The sequence below is a fragment of the Panthera uncia genome, chromosome E1 (genome assembly GCF_023721935.1).
Source record: "Panthera uncia isolate 11264 chromosome E1, Puncia_PCG_1.0, whole genome shotgun sequence".
NCBI lineage: Eukaryota > Metazoa > Chordata > Mammalia > Carnivora > Felidae > Panthera > Panthera uncia.
The window spans coordinates 45,345,528-45,367,090 of NC_064814.1; the positions used below are offsets into that span (position 1 = coordinate 45,345,528).

A 21,563-nucleotide genomic window follows, 5' to 3' on the forward strand; every position below is an offset into this window, starting at 1 on the left:
ATCCCCCAGGCCCCCAAGTGGGCCTCCTCTTACAACCTGCTGGCAGGATGCATCCCTTGGGAGGCACCCCTTGCTCTTATGACACATGACCACCAGCCCTGGGTTCCCAGGAAAACGGCACTGGCAGAGGAGGGGTCAAAGGTCAGGGCTAGTCAATGTGGAATAACAGCTCCGGGCGGACACCCAAATCCTGCAGTTCCTTGTTTGATCTTAAGGAAGTTGTCCAACGTCAGCAGCCCAGCTGCTGGGGTTGTGGCAGCAACAGCTACAGTGGTGCTCAGGCAGACAGACAGGCCCCTCCAACTTGCAGGGGAAGGCACGGGTAGAAGATGATGGATTTCTTGAAGAATCTTTTGGTGAGTGTCCCAGGCTGTGGAGGAGTGCCTGGCCAGGCCCTGCTGCCCGAGCAGCCAGACCCCCTTCTCCTTTTGCCTGGCAGGGAGCCCCTGGTGGCTCTTGGCCTGCCATGGGGCATGGAAGCCACCTGTCACTCAGGGGAAGGAGGGACAAAGATCAGGGACAGTGGGGACTATGTGTGTGGAGGGGGTTGTGGGAGGCCGCGGGACAGAGTTGGGGACAAGAGCCTTTCCTCCCTGGCCTGGAGATCTGAGATGGGGTCCTGGCAGGGGACCGGGCGGGGCTCATCTCTGTGCGAGTCTGACAAGGCTTGTAGGCGCTGTGCTGGAGCCTGAGGGACCCCACGGCCGGCTGCAGGTGGGGTGCCCAGGTGAGAGAGGGAGGAGGGACTCTCTTGCTGGGCTTCTGCCTGGCTGTGCACACTCGGAGCTCGCCAGGCCTGCCCTGTAGGTCCAGCCCCCTCTCCCCTTTGTGCTGTGGCGCCCCTGATGGCCCTGGCAGGGGCTCTGCGTCCTGTCACAGAGCCCCTGAGCCGTGCAGTCAGTGTGCACCAGGTAGTGGTGTGTGTGCAATGTTCCTGGCTGGCGTGAGGAGTCAAGGTCCTCTCCTGCCAAAGCCAGATTGTCCTTGAAGGCTCCGTGGATCTCTTGTTTCTTCCGTGCCAGGACCTTTGTACCGTCCTAGGGAACATGGGGGTCCTGGATTGACTGGGTGAGAGTGGGACTGCTGGGCTCTTCCTCACTCACAGATCTGTCTGCTGTGGGCTGGAGTGGGCCGTGTTACCCTCCTTTCTCTAGGAGAGCTGAGGGTGACAGTTTAGGGATGAGTGTGGGCAGTGACAGGACGCTTGTTTGGGGGTAGGGCTAAGGCGTCCTCCAAGTCTGAGGCCGTGCCACTGCTAGCTCCAGGACAGGGGGTGAGCCTGGTGACCCTGTGACTAAACAGAAATGGCCTGAACCCCCTGCACCTTGGCAGGGCTGTGGAGTGGCATGTTGGAGTTTTTAAGTTTATTTATTTATTTAGAGAGAGAGGGAGAGAGAGAGAGAGAGAGAGAGAGAGAGAGAGAGAGAGAATGAGAATCCCAAGCAGGCTTCACTCTGTCAGCACAGAGCGGAATGTGGGGCTTGGTCTCATGAACCGTGAGATCATGACCTGAGCCCAAACCAAGAGTTGACAATTGACTGAGCCACCCAGGCACCCCTATTGGAGGGTTTTAAGCTGGAGACCAGTGTCGTCTGCTTTATCTTTCAGAAAGACCATGTGGCTATCACATGGGGAGCTGATTAGGGAGGCTCTGGTGTGGAGGCCGCTGCATGGTCCTGCTGAGGGACAGTGAGACCTGGTGGAGGCAGGGTGGATGCGGAGAAGTGCTCAGACTTGGGATGTATTTTGACAGTGGACTTGCAGTCAGATTGGGGGTGAGGGATGAGGGATAAAGAATCCAGTGATGACCCTGGAGATTTGTCCTGAGCTTCAGGATGGGTGGAGGAAGGCTTTCGAGGAAGAACATTAACAGGAGTTCCGTTGGGGCTTGTGAAGTCTGAGATGCCCATCAGACATGTGCGTGAGATGTGGAGTTGGCAAACCCAGATAGATCTGGACTTGAATCTGGGTTCTGCCTTTACTGGGTGTTTACTCTGGGCAGGTCGCTTAACCGCTCTGACCCTCCCACCCTCTCACCCACTCCCTGGGCACTTGTGAGGCTTCTGTCGTGGCATTTGTGAAGTGCTTGGTTCAGTGCCTGATGTATCATGGGTGCCCAACAGAGGACACCTTGGGGCTTGCTAAAATTTTGCCTACATCATCCCATTTTCCAGCTCAGGGACATTCCTATTGGCTTCCTATTGTACAGGGCAGAGCTTGGAACTTGTCTTGTGGGCTGATTTGGCCAAATCAGAGTTAATACCTGTATTCCTCAAACTATTCCAAAAAGTAGAAGAGGAAGGAAAGCTTCCAAATACATTGTACAAGGCCAGCATTATCCTGATGCCAAAACCAGCCAGAGACACCACAAGAAATCCATAGGCCAGTACCCCCGGTAAACATAGATTCAAAAATCCTCAGCAAAATATTAGCAAACTGCATACAGCAATACATTAAAAAGATCATTCGCCGCAATCAAGTGGGATTTATTCTGGAGATGCAAGGATAGTTCAATAATCGCAAACCAGTCAGTGTGATAAACCACATCAACAAAAAGAAGGATAAGAATCCCTCAATATAATAGAGAAATATGAAAACCCACAGCTGACATCATGCTCAGTAGTGGAAAACTGAGAGGTTTTCCTTTACAACCAGGAATAAGACAAGGATGTCCTATCTTGACACTTTTATTTGACATAGTACTGGAAGTTCTAGCCATAGCAATCAGACAAAAAAAAAAAAAAAAGTATACAAAGTGGTAAAGAAGTTAAATTGTCACTATTTGCAGATGACATTATTATACAAAGAAAATTCTAAAGACTCCACCAAAAAACTACTAGAAGTAATAAATGAATTCAGTAAAGTCACAGGATACAAAATTAATACCCAGAAATTGATAGTGTTTCTATACTCTAATAACAAAGTAGCAGAGAATTTAAGTAAACAATCCCATTTACAATTGAACCAAAAGAATGAAATACCTAGGAATAAACTTAACCAAGGAGGTGAAAGTCCTCCAAAAACTATAAAACATTGATGAAAGAAATTAAAGATGACACAAACAAATGGAAAGATATTCCATGCTTATGGATTGGAAGAATTAATATTGTTAAGATGTCCTTATTACCCAAAGGAATCTGCAGATTAAATTCAATCCCTACCAAAATACCAACGACATTCTTCACAAAGCTAGAACAAATAATTCTAAAATTTGTATGCAACCACAAAAGACTCCAAATAGCCAAAGCAATCTTGAAAAAGAAGAACATAACTAGAGGTATCACAATTCCAGATTTCAAGATATACTACAGAGCTGTAGTAATCAAAACAGTATGGTACTGGCACAAAAATAGACACATAGATCAATGGAACAGAATAGAGAGTCCAGAAATAAACCCACACTTACATGGTCAATTAATCTATGATAAAGGAGGCAAGAATACACAATGGAGAAAAGACCGTCTCTTTAATAGTGTTGGGAAAATTGGACAGCTATATGTAAGAGAATGAAACTGGACCACTTTCTTACAGAATACACAAAAATAAACTCAAAATGGATTAAAGACCTACTGTGAGACCTGCAACCATAAAAAGCCTAGAAGACTACACGGGTAGTAATTTCTCTGACATTGACCATAGCAACATTTTTCTAGACATGTCTCCTATGGCAAGGGAAACAAAAACAAAAATAAACTATTGGGATGACATAAAAATAAAAAATCTTTTGCACAGCAAAGGAAACCATCAACAAAACAGAAAGACAGTTTAGTGAATGAGAGAAGATATTTTCAAATGATATATCTGATAAGGGGTTAATATCCAAAAGAACTTACACAACTCAACACCAAAAATTTAAAAAACCCACCCAGTGGTTCAGTCAGTTGAGTGTCTGGCTCTTGATTTCAGTTCAGGTCATGATCCCAGGGTTGTGGGATCGAACCCCATGTCTGGCCTGTGCTGAGCGTGGAGCTTGCTCGGGATTCTCTCTCCCTATCCCTCTCCCCTAGTCATGCTTCCCCTACCCCAGCCTCTCAAATAAAAAAACAAACAGACAAACAAACAAACCAGTCATATCCAATAGTCTGGTTAAAAAACAGGCAGAGAACCTGAACAGATATTTCTCCAAAGAGCATATACAGATGGTCAGCAGACACATGAGAAGATGCTCAACTTCACTCATCATCAGGAAGATGCAAATTAAAACCACAATGAGATGTCACTTTACACATGCCAGAATGGCTAGAAATAATAAGTGTTGGCAAGGATGTGGGGAAAGATGAATCCTCATATACTGGTAGTGTGAATGTAAATTGGTGCGGCCACTGTGGAAAACAGTGGAAGTTCCTCAAAAAATTAAAAATAGAATTACCATATGATCCAGTAAATCCACTATGAAGAAGAATACGAAAACACTAATTTGAAAAGATACATGCACCCCTGTGTTTATTGCCACATTAGTTACAATATAGCCAAGACGTGAAAACGGCATGTCTTTTAACCAATGGATAAGGAAGATGTGGTATATATGTATTCAGTGGAATATCACGTAGCCATAAGGATGAGATTGTGCCATTCGAGACAACATGAATGGACCTAGAGGGTATTGTGCTAAGTGAAATGTCAGACTGAGAAAGACAAATACAGATGATTTTACTCATAAGTGGAATCTGAAAAATCCCAAATGAGTAAACAAAGGGCAGAATCGGACTAATGAATACATAGAGCAGACTAACGGTTGCCATCAGTTTTGGGAGGGGTTTGGAGGATTGGGCAAAATGGATGAAGGGGAGTGGGAGATACAGGCTTCTAGTTATGGAATGAGTAACTCATGGGGATAAAGGGCAGCAGCATAAAGAATACAGTCAGTGACATTGTAGTAATAGTGAGGTATCAGGACAGGTGGTAGCTACTCTTGTTGGTGAACATAGCAAAATGTGTAAACTAGTCAAATGTACACCTGAAACTAATGTAACTCAATTGTACTACAAAAAAAATGTTTTGGCAGAATGTTTTCCCTTGAGTTTCCAGATCAGCTGTAGGATCAGCTTTTCAATTTCTACAAAGAATCCAAGTGGGATTCTAATAGAGGTTGCATTCTAGATTGTTTTGGGTAGTATTGCTATTTTAAGAATATTGTCTTCCAACCCATGAGCAAGGGATGTCGTACCATTTATTTATGTCTTTTTAAATTTCTTTCATCACTGTTTTGTAGTTTTCAGGGTACAAATATTTCACCCCCTTGGTAAAATTATAGTAGATTTTTAAAAATGCTATTGTAAATGGAATGGTTTTCTTAATTTTCTTCTCAGATTTCTCATTGCTCATATATAAAAACAACTGAATTTTGTTTGTTGAGCTTGTAACAAACGGTTTTAAATGTCCTTTATTAGCTTTAGTAACGTGTGCGTGCGTGCGTGCGTGCGTGCGTGTGTGTGTGTGTGTGTGTGTATTCTTTGGATTTTTCCATATTGGTTCATGTCATCTATAAATTGAGATTGTTTTATTTCTTCCTTTCCAATTTGGATGCCTTTTATTTCTTTCTCTTACCTAATTGCTTTGGCTAGAATTTTTAGTACACTGAATAGTAGTGGTGAGAGTGGGTATCCTTATTTGGTTCCTGGTCTTATGGATAAGTTTTCAGTATGCTTTCAGTGTCATTGAGCATGACTTGGGTTTATAAAAAAAAAAAAAGTCCTTTATCATATTGAGGAAGTTTCTTTCTATTTTTAGTTTTCTGAGTATTTTTATTATTGGATTTTGTCAAGTGCTCTTTCTGTATTAGTTGAGACGATCATGTGTCCCTCCCCCCCCCCCCCCCTTCTATTAATATGATGTATTACATTGATTTTCTTATGTTGGACCAACCTTGCATTCCTGGGATAAATCCCATGTGGTCATGGCATATGGCACACTGTTCAATTTGGTTTGCTACTGTTTTGTTGAGGATTTTTGCGTCTGTATCCAGCAGGGATACTGGTCTGTAGTTTCCTACCCTTGTAGTTTCTTTGTATGGTTTTGATAATGAGTTAGGAAGTGTTCCCTCCTCTTATATATTCTGGAAGAGTTTATGAAGGATTGGTGGTAATTCTTCTACTCCCTCCTCCTCCCCTTCCTCCCCACTTCTTCTCCCCCATCCTCCCCTTCCCCCTCCTTTTTTTTTTTTTTTTTTTTTTTTTTTTTAAGTAGGCTCTAAGCCCAGCATGGAGCCCAGGTGGTAATTCTTCTTGAAATGTTTGTTAGAATTTACCATGTTGCCATCTGATCCTGGACTTTTCTTTTTGGGAAGTTTTTTGATTATTGAATCAATCTTTTCACTTAGCCCTTCACTCTTATGCTACTTGCTTGGTACCTGTAGTCATTTGCATTTTCGAATCCTTGGAGATTTAAATAGAATTCTGCCTAATTTTTAAGATGTTCCATAAGAACCCAGCCATCTTCCCATTCTTCCTGATGCTGTTCCACCTCTGCTCTGGCCAGGTTGGTCCCTGTCACACATCACCTTCATTAAGTACAATGAATTCCACAAGTTAGTGGTTCTCAGTGTGATCTCTAGACCAGGAGTATCAGTATCACCTGGCAACTTGTTATAAATGGAGCTTCTCTGGCCAGGAATTAGAAGCTTGCGGGGGGAGGTGGCTCGAAACCTGTTTTTCAACGAGCCCTTCAGGCAATTCTGTTGCATCATGGTTGTCATAGTAAATAAAGACCCCTGGAGGCTCCTGGCCCAAGATGACACAGCTGAAGTAGTGTCTCCAGGCGCCAGCAGCCGAGGAGCTGTGCTCAATGTGAATTGGTGGGATTGGAGCCCAAAGAAGGGAAAGAGGAGCAAGAAGGTAGGATAAGAGAGAAGGGGAGGGAGGCTTGCATGGAGCACTCCCTGTGCCTGGATGCAACTTACTGGAGGTGCCAGTTGGGGGTAGATTTTGCTGTCCAGGATGAGGGATACAGTCTGTGGCCAAAGAGCAGACAGTACTTACTGGCATCAGCACTGGCCTCTTTAGCCCAGACTCCTAAGCCGAAGACTCAGCCTCCACCGCCTGCTTCGTTCTTGGCTTGCTTGGCAGAGTAATCAGTCTCTCATTCAGCACGTGTTCCTGGAGCATCTCCTATGTGCCAGGCAATTCTAGGCCCAAGGACATAGCAGTGAACGAAATCAAGGGCCTGCCTAGGAGGATCTCCTATTCTAGCGAACCTACCCTTTGTCTTCTTGTGGGGAACATCCCCAGCGTTTTCTGCAGGCTTTGGCAGCTAGGCTGGTGGCCAGCTGGCCCCCTCCCCCTGCCCGCGCTGTGGAGGGGGACCTCTAGGCCAGCAGCAGAGTTAGAGCAGTGAGACTTGCGCTCTGGCTAGGCAGCCATGGGACATATCCTGTCTGGCTCCCTGTGGGGGGTGTACTCTGTGTTCCTTAGCTCTCCCAACCTTCCAAAAATCTCTTTACAAAACTCTCTAGAAATCCTTTTCTTTTGCAGTGTCTTCCTTGCCTATGGGGACAGGAAGCTTGCTCTGTTTCCCTCTTCCCCCAGCACCACCCAGCCCATGTCTCCATCCCATTTTCCTGGAAGCACCTTCTCCCCCATCCTTGTCTTGTTTCCATGTCTCTTGTTGCTGTCGACACACCTTTGCCTCTTTGGTGTGTCCTAGATTCAGATAGGCAGGGACAAGGAGACAGTTGCTACCGTGCATGAGCATGTTGTGTTGGGTGCTCTGCCAGGCTCTGCAGACTGGCTCACGTTACCCCACCGCAGCCCACTCCCAGGCGCAGGTGCTCAGACGACACCGTCCTGTGCTGTGAGCAGCGGGCGTGTGGTACGTCCTGGGCAGGGGTTGTAGAGAGGCCGTTCACGTGTAAACACATCCTGTCTCCAGGAGGGGAAGAAAGGAGCTCAGAGCTAGGGCAGGTTGCCTAGCAGGGACCCTATGGGCAGCAGGTGGCTGGCAGTGAGTGTCCCTTCTCCAAGTAGGGTCGGGGGGAGGATGAGGGAGAGAGAGGGGGCAGTGCTGGTGGAGATCTCCCCAGCTGAGATATAGCAAGAAGGAAAGAACAGGTGGCTGCTTGTCTGCAGGGAAAGGCCGCATCCAGATGTAGGGCTGCTGTGGACCAGATGGAGGCTAGGGCGCAGGGCAGCGAGATGGAGGTCTGTGGCCTCCTACACTGTGCTCCTTCATGGCTGCTTCTCCGTTGCCTGGGCAGGGGCTGACACCCAAGTGAACAAGGAGGGGCATCTGGAGGATTTCTTGAGGCTGACCTTGCAGGTGCTGTTCTCTTCTGCTCCTGCTGCCATAGACCTCCTCCTGTGTTCACCCCCAAGGACTCGCTTTGCCCTTCTAGAGGAAGGCCTGATGTTTTCTACATTGGGAGGTGGAGAGGACAGGGGTGGAATGCAAACAAAAGCCTGGGGCCCAATCTGTGACTTCCTTGGTTGAGCGCTGGCTCTCTGTGATTATCTCATGGCTTACTTGACTGGCTGTTAAAGGGGAGCCCAAGGGGACACGCTGGCTGTGGCTGGGATTTGGGTGGCAACCGTTGTTGCTAATAATAAATGGGACAGCTGAGCGGATGCTATTGATGAGGAGACTGAATTACATTTCTCTGTGACAATCCAATGCTGGCTTCCTGATGGAGGGGGAATTCCCTTCCTGAGGATGCCTCGGGCGGGACTTCATTCTGTCTTGAAGGGCCTACGGGACAGTGCTAGTGAGTCAGTAAGCATTTATTGAGTGTGTTCTGTGTGCTCTTGGCTGTGTGACGCAATCTCGGGGGTGTGGACGGCGGTAGGTGTGAGTGGCCGCAGCTGCTGTTCCCGGCTGGCCTGAGTCACCCTGCTTCTGGGTGGAAAAAGAGACTTGCTCTTTGCCATGGCTGGACTGTCCCATAGGAAAGTTCAGTGAGTCACCGAGAAGTGGGGCCGGCACAGCTGAGGCCAAGTTGCCACTGTTCTCTGCTCTTGGGCTCTGTCCACGCAGGAGTCGCTGCCCAGTGCATTCCTCAGGCCCGAGGCCGGATCTCAGCCCTCAGCCTCCCATCTGTGCCAGCCCCAGCATCCTCACTTGGGAGACGCAAACCCATTTTTAACAGTAATCTAAACACACTGCCTCTGGGAAGACTGATAAAGCTGTGTTCTAAATCCGGAACTGTCCTAAAGCTTCCAGACCATCTCTCAAAAGGACACAGCTCACTTCCAGAGCAAGCTTTCTTTTTAGTTTTTTTTTTTCTATGTTTGTTTATTTTTGAGAGACACAGAGAGACTGTGAGCGGGGGAGGGTAGAGAGAGAGAGGGAGACACAGAATCCGAAGCAGGCTCCAGGCTCTGAGGTGTCAGCACAGAGCCCGATGCGGGGCTTGAACCTACAAACCGTGAGATCATGACATGGGCCAAAGTTGGATGCTTAAACAAGGCTTAACCGACTGAGCTACCAGGCGCCCCCCAGAGCAAGCTTTCTAAGTGGTAAATAGCAACTACCAGCAGGAACTGCGTGCTCGCCTTGGACCAGGCCCCGTCTGGTACTTCCTGTCCACGTTCTCACTTCGCCCTCACGTGAGCCTTGAAAGGCCTGTCTGCCTTGTTGATCCACTCACTGTTCATTGAGCACACATCATGCTTCTTCATCTGTCCACCTCTGTCCACACAGTAACCACTGCCTGTAATGGCCTCTTCCCCCTCCCTAGCAAAGTGATTTCAAAGTGATTTCTGTTTATCTTTTAAGGTCTAGTGGGATCCCGCTTCTCGCCAGAAGCCTTCCTTGATGGGGTGGTGTTAAAATGTGTCCACACATTTTTTGATACTTCCCTCCTCAAGAGGTGGAAGCTAATTCCACCCCCCCCCCCTTGAGTGTGAGCTGGTTGTGTGGTTGTGGGCACTCGCATCCAATGAATAGGACAAGGGGGAAGGGATGGTGTGCAGTTTCACAGACGAGGTCGTAAGAGGTGCTGTAGCTTTGCCTCTCAGATCACTCACTCCGGGGGGAGTCAGCTGCAGTATTTTGAGGACATGCAAGCAGCCTCTGGAGAGGTGTGTGTGATGGAGGATGGGGCCTCCTGGCAGCAGCTTTGTGAGCAGATCCCTCAGCCCCAACCAGGTCTTCAGGTGATGCAGCCCCCGTTCATGTCCTGACTGTAGCCACCTGAGGAACTCCGAGCTGGAACCGTACAATGAAACCACTTCTGCATTCCTGAGCCAAAGAAATTTAGAGTCACTAAGTTTTGGAGTCATTTGTCACACAGGAGTAGAGAACTCATACACTTGACCTTCCAGCCAGAAGTGCTTCATGCCTCCTCTGAACCACTGTGACACTGGTCATCTGTAACAATGCTGAGCAGCTTTGTCTAATAATTGAGATGAAATACCCTGGAGTCCTCGCCTGGCACTTGCAGTATCTAGTCCGTGCCTTGCAGGTGCTTAATGATTTGGGGTTAACAGATCAGACAATACAAGGGCATTGTCTAAGAACACACAAATACGTATTTTGTTCCCCACAAAAGATCTTTTGATTGCCGCTTTTCATGGATAACAGAGAGTAAACTGGATAGGAGGGTCATTTGGGAGAGCCTCAGTCTGTAATCCACAGAGCCACGGTCAGAGCCGGGAATGAATTGGCCCGAATCCAGGGGCTTTCTGTGGACACCAAAGGCAGTGTACTTGTGTCCCTGGATACCCGGTAACGAAGACGAGAGAAGGGCCTGGGGCAGGGGCTGAGGGAAGCAAAGAAAGGAATGCCAGAGCTTTTGCTGTGTGTCGAAGCCTTAAAAACTATTGCTGGGTAACAAGTTACTCCAAAAATAATTTATAGTTGTTGCAGATAATTTAAAAAATACTGAAAAGAAAAAAGGAAAAAAAAATATCCTTAACCCATAACTTATTTTGACATTTATCCTTCAAGTTAGTATTTTTTGTCTGGATGAGTGATGTGTGTATGCACATCAGACCTATCTATCTGTATCGATACCTACATACCTATGCATATCTATGTATTTTATACCTGTATATTGATATCTTTATGTGTATATCATATAGGGGATACACACACACAAATAGGTTTTTTATATCTAATTGAAAAAAAATGGGATCACCTAAATTCCATTTGTCTCACTTAGCAGTGCATCTCGAATCTTTTATTAAAATTTTTTTTTTATTTTGGAGACTGCGAGTGGGGGACAGGGGCAGATATATGATTTGCAAATATTTCTCCTATTTTGTGAGGTTGTCTTTTCACTTGAGAGTGTCTGTTGAAGTACAAAAGTTTTTAATTTCGGTGAAATTAAATCTAAATTATTGTTTTTTGTTTTTGCTGCTTATGCTTTGGGTGTCATATCTAAGAATCCATTCCATATGCAGTGTCACAAAGACTTACTCCTATGTTTTCTTCTTCTAAGAGTTTTATTTATTTTATTTAAACATTTTTTTAAATGTTTACTTTTGAGACAGAGAGAGACAGAGAGCATGAGTGGGGGAGGGGCAGAGAGAGAGAGAGGGAGACACAGAATCTGAAGCAGGCTCCAGGCTCTGAGCTGTTAGCACAGAGCCAGACGCGGGGCTTGAACTCATGCACCGTGAGATCATGACATGAGCCAAAGTTAGACACTCAACTGACTGAGCCAACCCATATGTTCCTTCTTCTAAGAGTTTTATAATTTTAGCTCTTATATCTAGGTTGTTGATTCATTTTCAGTTCATTTCAGTAGATGGTGTGATCTAAGGGTCCAACCTCATTCTTTTGCACATGGCTATCTAGTTTTCCCAACATGATTTGTTGAAAAGACCCCGTTGAATAGTCTTGGCACCCTTGTTGAAGACCGATTGCCATAGATCTATGGATGTGTTTCTGAACTGTCACTTTCATTCCATGGACCTACAGGCCTATCCTGTGTCAGTACCACACTGTCTTGATTGTTTTGCTTTGCAGTAAGTTTGAAATTGGGAAGTATGAGTCCTCCAACTTTGTTCTTTTGGCTGTTCTGGGCCCCTTGAATGTCAGTGTCAATTTTAGGATTACTTTTTAATTTCTACAAAGGATTCAGCTAGGATTTTGATAGAGATTGCGTTGAATCTGCAGATCAGTTTGGAGGGTGTAGATCTCCTAATCATACCAGCCCTTCTAGTTGTGATCATGGGATTTATCTCCATTTGTTTTTAACTTCTTTAATTTCTGTCATCAATGTCTTGTGCTTTTCAGAGTATATGTTTTTCATTTATTTTGTTAAATCTACATGTAAGTATTTTATTCTCTTTGATGCTATTAAAATGGAATTCTTAATTTTATTTTCATTGTCCATCGATAGTATATAGCAAAACAATTTTTTTTTGGTAGGTTGATCTTGTGTCTTGCGTCCTGAACTCATTTATTGTATTATTTTTAGTAAGTTTTGCTTAGTGAATTCCTTATTTGTCTATATAAGATTATGTGAATAGAGAGTTTCAGTTCTTCCTTTCCAGTTCGGATGCCTTTTATATAGTTTTTTTGTGTTTTTTTTTTTCTTTTGCTCAACTGTTCGGGCTAGAACATCTAACACAATGATAAACAGAAATGATGACAGTGGATATTCTGGTCTTATACCTTCTTTTATGGACAAAGTATCCAGTTTCCCATTATTAAGAATATTATTACCTGTGATTTTTTTTTTTTTTTTTTTTTTTTGGTAAACGCCCTTTATCATGTTGAGGAATTTCCCTTCTATCTAGTTTGGTGTGTGTGTGTGTGTGTGCGTGTGTGTGTGTGTGTATGTATGTGTGTGTTTAATTTTACTCAAGAAAGGGTTTTGAATTTTGTCAAATGCTTTCTTTAGTCTTTGAGTTGATAATACGGTTTTTGTTTTTATTCCTCTGGTTTTTATATTCATTGATTTTTGGATGTTAAACCAACTTTGCATGACTGTAATAAGTCCCACCCAGTCATGATGTATAATTCTTTTTAGAAGGTGCCGGATTCAGTTTGCTAGTATTTTTGAGAATTTTTGTGTCTATATCCATGAACTATATTGGTCTGTAGTTTTCTTGTGATGACTTTGGTTTTGGTGTCGGGGTAATACTAGTCTTCTAGAATAAGTTGGGAAGTGTTCCCTCTCCTATTTTAAGAGTTTCTGAGGAATTAGTATTACTTCTTCTCTAATGGCAGGATTTACAGCTGAAGCCATCTGGACCTGGGCTTTCTTTGTGTAGCTTTTTGATTACTAATTCAATTTCTTTTTTTATGAAATATATATATATATATATTTGCCGTTTCTTTGAGTCAGTTTCAGTAGTTTGTGTATTGCTTGGAATTGTCCATTTCATCCAAGTTATTTAACATATTGACACCTATTTGTGGTATTTGAACGTAGCTCATCGTAACCCAAACAGTGGTGCGGTGAACATTCATCCTCGTGTTCCCATGGAAGTGTGTTCATAGCCCAGATTCTTAGAAGAGGAATTGCTGGGTCAGAAGTCTGTGCGTGCAAATGTTGATGGTTTCTGCCCTTTCGTCCTCTTCCTACTCATCTTTCTCCCCTTATTGATTTGTATAAATTCTTTCTGTCCAGGAATCTTGGTCTCCTGGAGGTTGGAGCTAAGAAGGATGCACAGAATCAGTGGGGAGGATAGGTTTGGGAGTTGTGTGTTTGACAGCTCCTTCTGGTCAGGGGTGCTGATGTGGTGAAACTTGTCATCCACTCTGTATATTCACAGGTGGGGTTTCCAGACCCTTAAGCCCAAACTGCTGGTGGGTCAGAGACTCTTGCCTCTGATAGGCCAGCTTTGATCTGGGACAGGTCATTTGAAGCCAGGTGACTCCTCAAGCGTTCTTCCCGCGGTGGTTCTCTCTGGGAATTCTGAGGGCCGGGGGGCTCCTGGTGATTCTGGCCCATTGGTGCCTGTGGAGGAAGGGAGGGATGCCCTACCTCTGCGTAAAGGAGTGACAAGATATCCTCGTTTTTCATTATCACTGCTTTTGTTTTCTTTTGTTTTGTTTTCTTTTGTTTTGTTTTGTTTTCTTTTGTTTTGTTTTGTTTTCTTTTCTTTTCTTTTCTTTTCTTGCCCGTTCATCTGAGGACTATGTTCTGGGTGCTCATTAACTCACGGCTTGCCAGTGCCCCGATGTGGGCAGTGATGTTGTGACCAGACAGTGTAGCTGTTTCTATGGAGGGGAAGCTGCTGAGAGCTCTCTGTGTGCATTTTGTTAGGGCAGAGCTTTTAGCCACTCCCCCCCCCCGCCCCCCTTTTCCACTTCTTGTTTCTCCTTTTTGCCTTTACCTGGAATTTACAAAGGCTGGCACCAAAGTGGGTTAAAGATTTGGATTTACATAGTTCGAGAGTTAAAAAAAAATCTCTCCAGGTCCCTGGAGGCTGCAGTTGGGTCGTTTTCAGGCTTTGCTCACAAGCTCCAGGGTCCCAAAGAGGTGCTCTGGAGGCAGGGGACAGCGGCAGGCACATTTGGAACTCAAGCCCCCATGGCTGCCCTGGCCAGGGTCCCTGGAGGGCTGTGTTGCTACTAAAGTTGGAAAGCTACTTGTGTTGGACTCCTTGGCCTCACTGTTGGGTTGAAAATATTCCAAACATGACTCCTTCTGGAGGCTTCATCCTGGGGCTGACAGGTGCTTTAGGGAACTTGGCTTTTCCCAGGGGCCCTATAGACTCCTCTCTCTTGACAGAGACTGAGCGGCTGCTCTCCCCAGGGCCATTCGCCAGCCTGTGCATGTTTCGTTTTTTCTTTTTTTTTAAATTTTTTTTTTCTTTCAACGTTTTTTATTTATTTTTGGGACAGAGAGAGAGCATGAACGGGGGAGGGGCAGAGAGAGAGGGAGACACAGAATCGGAAACAGGCTCCAGGCTCCGAGCCATCAGCCCAGAGCCTGACGCGGGGCTCGAACTCACAGACCGCGAGATCGTGACCTGGCTGAAGTCGGATGCTTAACCGACTGCGCCACCCAGGCGCCCCTCGTTTTTTCTTTTGTTGTATGGGACATTCTGGCCCTCCAGCCCTGCAAAGGCAAAATCAAATTACCTTCTCTCTCGATCCAAATGACTCTCATCCCCCGGGAAGCCCTGGGCTAAGTTTGCAGACAGTTGGTAAGGAGGCTTTCTCAGCAGACCTCCTGACTGATGTATCTTCTTTGTGTCTTTCAGTCTGCGGAGTTCTTTGAGATGCTGGAGAAAATGCAGGTGAGCCTCGCCAAAGTGGGGTAGCTGAGCCATGGGTGGCGGGTGTGCTGTAGTGACCTTGGGGGATACGACACCAGGCAGAACCTGGGAGCCTTGGAGGGAAGGGAAGAGAAGAGAGAACTCATAGCCTGAACTACCTAAGGCCATTTTCATGCTGAGCAGCAGGAGGATTCTGGGAAGCTCCTGCCTGAAGGAAAAAACCAGAAAATCTCCTCCGGTAGAACAGATGCAATACACAACCTCACAGATGTGGAGAGGGCTTGAAAGGGTCCGTTGTTCCTGGGATGGGTTGGGAAGAAAGTCGGAAAAAGAAAGCCCTTTCCTAGGGGCGCATCTTGAGTCTGGGAGGCAGAGCTTCGGGTGAGAGACCCGCCCGAGGTCGAACCCTGCACCTAACACTTGCTAGCACAAGTTCCTTCCTTTTTCTGAGCCTTCTGGCTCCTGTTTTCTATCTGTTCACAGCACTGTTTTCACCTCCCTCTGACACCAAATGTGTGGTTGTTTTCCCCCCACCGAACAATTCTGTGACACCAGCTTGGTGTCCTGCAGTTCAGCTCCATTCTGACACTGTCTACCAGAGAGAGCGTCAGATCCCACAGGGTATGGGCTCTGCCCCGCAAGCCTGCCCCCTGCCCGCTTCAGATGCCGGCCACGAGTCTGTGGTCACCTGTGCTTCTGACCAACAGGCTATGAATTTCAGGGTCCCATGATTCCCTGCTCGGGTTCTATTCATTTGCTAGAGTGGCTCAGAGAACTCAGAACAGTTTACTTACTAGATTATCAATTGATTATAAAGGGATATAACTCAGGAACAGCCCGATGGAAGAGTTGTGGAGGGCAGGGTATGCGGGAAGGCCGGGAAGAGCTTCTGTGTCCTCTGGATGTATCACTCTCCCAGCGCGGCCATGTACTCACCAACCCGGAAGCTCCCTGAACCCATCATTTGGGTTTTTTATAGAGGCTTTATTACTTAGGCATGATCGATTAAACCATTGGCCACTGGAGATTGATTCAGCCTCCAGCCCCTCTCCCCTCCCACGAGGTTGGGGAGGTGGGACTGAAGGTTTGGAGCCTCTAATGGTGGTTGGTTCCCCTGGCAACCAGCTCCATCCTTAGGGGTGTCCCAAAAGTCAACCTCATTAACAAACTTATAAACAACCTTCTTGCTTTCACCTTTATGGCTCTGGAGCTGTTTCAGGAACCAAGGACAGAAGACCAAATATTGTAACAAAAGATGCTTCTGAATGCTCCCATTGCTCTCGTCACTTACGAGATTCAACAGGCTGTAGGAGTTCTGTGCCAGGAATGGGTGAAGACCAGAGTATTTGTTGTTATAAATCATGCCGCAGCCCTTATAAATAATAACAGAAATACCCACTCACACGATTGTTGGGATGAAATGAAATAATGTATGTAAATACTTGATAAGCATTGCATAAAAATCAGTGTTCAAAATGGATTTGGGGGGGCACTTTATAATTACTCCTCACCAAGGGGCCAGGGCTCACAGGTAAGAACTGGTGCCCTGGGAAATTTGGGAGGATGTCCAGAAGGCTTAACTGATATGGGTGGGAAGAAGACGCTGATTTAAAAATTAAAAAAAAATTTTTTTTTTAATGTTTATTTTTGAGAGACAGAGAGAGCATGAACAGAGCATGAACAGGGAAGGGGCAGAGAGAGAGGGAGACACAGAATCAGAAACAGGATCCAGGCTCTGAGCTGTCAGCACAGAGCCCGATGTGGGGCTCGAACCCACGAACCACAAGATCATGACCTGAGCCTAAGTCGGTCGCTTAACCGACTGAGTCACTCCGGGGCCCCTAAAATTAAAAAAAGTTTATTTTTGAGAGCCAGCACTAGTTGGGGAGGGGCAGGGAGGGCGACAGAGAATCCAAAGAGGGCTCTGTGCTGACAGCAAAGCGTCCGATGTGGGGCTTAGAACTCACAAACGAGCCATGAGATCATGACCTGAGCCGCAGTCAGATGCTTAACCAACTGAGCCACCCAAGCGCCCCAGTAGCACATGTGTTTTAAGCACTTTTCTCGGCTCAGACAGTAACAAGTCTTAGCTCATTTCTTCCTGAAAAGTCCGCAGGAAGCAGCTGTATTATTATCATTATCCTCTTTTCACAGGTGGGGAAACTGAGGCACAGAGATCTTACTTAAAGCACTCAAGGGTTGTGGGTAGTAAGTAGCTTCAGAGTCAGAAGGCTTAGCCATTATGTTATGATGCTTTCTACCCTGAGTAGATGCTACGGGTTCAGGGAAAGAAGATTCCATGGTAATGGCGTGGAAGCTCTGGAGGAGAGGCAGTTAGGGTGCCACTGCGGTCCTGCGATGCAGGTGGAGACACTGAGGTGCTCACAGGAAAGCCAGGTCTCCCTAATGATGGGGAAGGGGAGGGACCGTTTGAGGGAGAAGTATTGTAGTGGTTGTGTCATTATCACCCAGAAGTTACTAAGATCCTCCAGCAGTGTGTGGACTGCAGACCGATTTTACATACATTTAGGGACTTACAGTCGGGTTGTGGAAACAGGGGTGGCGTGTGCCTTGGCAGCGAGGGGTGGGAGACCGTGCGCAGCTACGTGCTCTGCTGCCTGGAGTAAAGCTGGGATTTTCACCGGAGCCCATGAGATCCTGACACTCTGGGAAGCTGGCAGGGGATTTGCAGCTCCCCCTGCCTTCTCTTCGTTTGGTCCCACAAGCCACCCATCCATCCCTCACCCCCAGCTGGAGACCCCCGCCTCCCCTGCAAAGGGCTCTCCCAGTACATAATTCAGCCCTACTTAACTGGCCTCCTGCTGGTCTGCCTTCTCTGTGTCCAGGCTGCTGGGCTTGACTTCTCAACTAGATTGGGACCCTCCTGAGGGCAGGGGTTTGGTTTTTATGCTCTGTACGTTTGTGGCAGCAGACACCCGAGGGCTTGCCTGTTCCATCTCCGTTGAGACGGCCAGGGGCTGAAATCCAACTGCCTGGGGTTTAGGTCCCTGCCCACTGGGCCCCGGCCTCCAAGGGGCCCACACTTTCCAGCTCTTCTGTATGTACAAAACTCATATATGGGGAAATGGTGGGAGCGAAGCAGGTGGCATGGTGTGGCCAGATCCTGTCCTTGGGCGTGGGCCACCTCTTCTCACGCTGTGGTTGTGGAGACTGACTTTCAGAGCAGTCAGTGCCCAGGGCACTCTGCGAGTCATGGAGAGCTGGAACTCAGATCTGGGACTCCTGACCTCCCCTCCACCCCCCGCCATCCCCCGACAGTGGAGGAATTGGAAGAAGGGCACAATCCCTATGAAGCAACCGAGACTGAGGTCCATTTTGTCCTGGGTTCAAGTTTTAACCCTGGCACTGTGGAGCTGAGTGTCCTTGGTCAAGTCACTCTACCTGTCTGATCCTTGATTTCTTCATGGTGAGGAAAAAGGGGGGTTAATGATAATACTGATTGCAAAGGCAGATCCATGGAAAGGGGAGGAGAGGGCCCAGAGCTGGGTTATGGCTCTGTGTCATCGGGGAGGAGAGGAGTGGGGAGGAGGTTTGCTTTCCTGCCCAGGGGCTGTTCCCAGGTAGGGGTGACTAATGCAGGACAAACAAAACAAACTTCTGACATCACCCCCCTCCCCATCTGCCCAGTTTGCCTCCCTGGACAGGGTCTGCAGGGCCACCCAGGTGGTTTTCTCCCTGTGTGGGGAGAGGAGCACCTGTCCGGTGGGAGGGGTCCTCCCACACCCTCCTGAGCAATGCTGCAGGGTGACTCAGCCCAGAGAAGTCCGGAGAAGCCGAAGTCTAAATCCAGCCAGTGAGCGGGAGCCCTGGGCTCCAAGGCCTATGGGATATGATTGTGCGCTTAGACAGACAGCCTGGCTTCAAATCCAGGCCCTGCCACTCAGTAGCTGTGCAACAGCAGAAGCAGCCGCCCCACTGTGCCTCAGTTTCCCTTTGGTATAAAGACGCTGAGGGCTTCAAAGGAGACAACCGTGGGAGGGCGCTGAGGAAGCTTAAAATCCCCATGCATTATGTTATGATTAGGATGGTCTTCTCTCCAGAGGGGACCTGTTTGTCCTAGTTATCCCACCTTCTCATTCCCTTACTCAATTTATTCAAACAGTCTAATTTAACTATGTGCTCCTGTCTTGAAAAAACCCAGTGAAGTCAGATCTTGACCATAGGACCACAGGACAAGGCACTGCTTCCCAGAAATGAATGAGCGTCAGGCCCCCTGCCTGTCACCTGTGGGTCTGCCCCCCAAGGAGGGAGGGCAGCTGTGGGGGCACCAGGTCCAGAGTGCTGGCTTTGACACCATTCGGACGTGGGTTCCCATCCTTGCCCCGTACCTACTGGTTCTGAGAGCCTGGCAGAGAGATGTCAGTGCCGGCATGATATTGCTCCCTGGGAATGATGGTAATAATTATCCGTAGCCAAACCAGTCACTCTTTCAAGGGCTTAACCAACGTCATCAACGTTTAACCTTTACCACACTGGTAGCTGCTATTACCGTTTGGGGTCTACAGAAGGGAGCGCTGTGCCACAGAGGTTTTGTGACTTGCCCAAGGTCCTAAGTGGCAGTGTTGGGATTTGAACCCTGGTGATCTAGCTCGAGCCTGCGCTCTTAGTTGCCTGCCCTACTGCCTTACTTGGAGCTGCTGTGGGGACTGAGTGTGACAAGGTGTGTGATGTGTAAGGACCGGGCACAATCAGCTGTAGCTATTATTACCAACCCCATCAAGGCAGGGGCTTGCGAATCTCAAGCGAACCCGCCGTTTGGCCCCTTTTATGTGACCTTTGCTTTTTCATGAGTCCTCTTTTCCGTGTTGCCATAGGGGATCAAGCTTGAAGAGCAGAAGCCGGGACCCCAGAAGAACAAGGTGGGCTGTGTGGATGAGGCGGCAGCCTTGTGGGCCCGACGAGGGGACAGCCGGCGTGCTGGGGTCTGCCGTCTTCCACCTGACTTCCACCAAGAGCTACTTAAGTGGCTGCGCCTGTGTTGACTGGGCGCGGTGGATAGTAAGGGGGCCTTAGCTTGATGCCTATAGGGCAGCTTTAGGGGGTGGGGGTGGAGGCCTTCAGCAAGACCTGCGCCTTGTGGCTCAGCCTTGATCTTCTGTACCTGCTCCTGCAAAAGAACCGCACACGGCATTTAGGGGTATCAGGCTCTGGGCTCCAGGCTCTGCTCCTCCGCTGCAGTTTCCTTTCCCAAGGCCCAGGGAAGCTCGTCACTTGGAAGTCAGCTCCCTTGCCCGAAGGCGGGGCTGGGTGAAATCAGGAGCCATCCTCCTGTTTTTGCCCTCATTCCTAAGGGGTGAAAGGCGCGAAGTTCAGAGCCTTTGTGCAGTGCACCTTCAGCTAGCCAGGTTTGTGTTCAGGTTCTGTCACTTTGGGGAAGCACTCAAGGGAAGCCGGATTCCCAGAGCTCCCTCTCTGCCGTTCTGCATCTGGTGTTCCCTTTGATGCTCTTAAAGCTCTCGTGTAGCCTGCCAGGCAACCCCCACCCCTGACCCGGGAGAGGGGAATGGAAACAGCCATCATGCTTCACGGGCACTGCTGGGGCTAACGGTCGCCTTGTCTGGTTTGTCTTGCAGGATGACTATATCCCGTATCCCAGCATTGATGAGGTAGGAGCCCCCTGGCCACACTGCAGCCTGCGCCGGGTCTCAGCTCTGGGATGGGACTGGTGGGGGGGGGGCGGGCTGATGGCCCCTGCTCCGTCCCACGTGGGAGAGAACCTCAGGCCTGGAACTTCACCTTTGTGACCTCCGTTTTGCCACGTTGAGACTGGGGTGCTGATCACAGCCTTGCAACTTCGGTGCTCCAGGGTCGGCGAAGCTGACAGGTTGTTGGGCTTAAATTTGGGGTTTGTGTTACTGTAAACACAGGCCTCAAATACGGGGGTCTCCGCCGTGGAACAGTTCAGAGGTGGGGGGGTGCCACCACTGGCACCCCACTCCTTCACTCCCCCTCTAGAGCCAGGGCGGGCCACAGTGCAAGACTTTCTCTCTGCTTCCAGGTTGTGGAGAAGGGAGGCCCGTACCCCCTGATTGTCCTGCCCCAGTTTGGGGGCTATTGGATCGAAGACCCGGAGAACGTGGGGACACCGACCTCCCTTGGCAGCAGCATCTGTGAGGAGGAGGAAGAGGACAGTCTCAGCCCCAGCACGTTTGGCTATAAGCTCGAGTGCAAGGGCGAAGCCAGGGCCTACCGCAGGCACTTCCTAGGGAAGGTGAGGCTGAGGGCCCCTGGGTGGAAATAGCTGCTGGTGCAGGCAGGGAAATGCACCTAGACCAGCCTCGTCCAGCGCCCCTTTCTCCCTGTCTCTTCTCCTTCCTGGGCCTGCCCCCTTCCTAGGGCCTGCCACTGTCCTGCTGTCCTGGCTGGGGAGGTCCGACTGGCTCTCCTCCTGGGCGAGGGTACAGGGGGTGTGCAGAAGTCAGGAAGGCTCAG

At 48.1% G+C, this 21,563-nt stretch overlaps 1 protein-coding gene across 5 annotated transcripts in view; it reads left to right on the plus strand.

Moving 5' to 3' along the window:
* The window catches only part of RAP1GAP2 (RAP1 GTPase activating protein 2), a 190,580-nt gene that overhangs the window by 113,640 nt on the left and 55,377 nt on the right, over positions 1–21,563 (plus strand). For 4 of the 5 annotated variants that reach the window (XR_007459191.1, XM_049636796.1, XM_049636792.1 and 1 more), the window contains 4 exons: positions 15,096–15,131; positions 19,946–19,990; positions 20,705–20,737; positions 21,130–21,342. Coding sequence is in view for 4 of the 5 variants with exons in the window: in XM_049636796.1 (XP_049492753.1) it covers positions 15,096–15,131; positions 19,946–19,990; positions 20,705–20,737; positions 21,130–21,342 (327 nt within the window). In the remaining variant the exon portion in view is untranslated. The remainder of the gene's footprint in view (positions 1–15,095; positions 15,132–19,945; positions 19,991–20,704; positions 20,738–21,129; positions 21,343–21,563) is intronic. The other variant, XM_049636793.1, reaches the window with a different exon arrangement.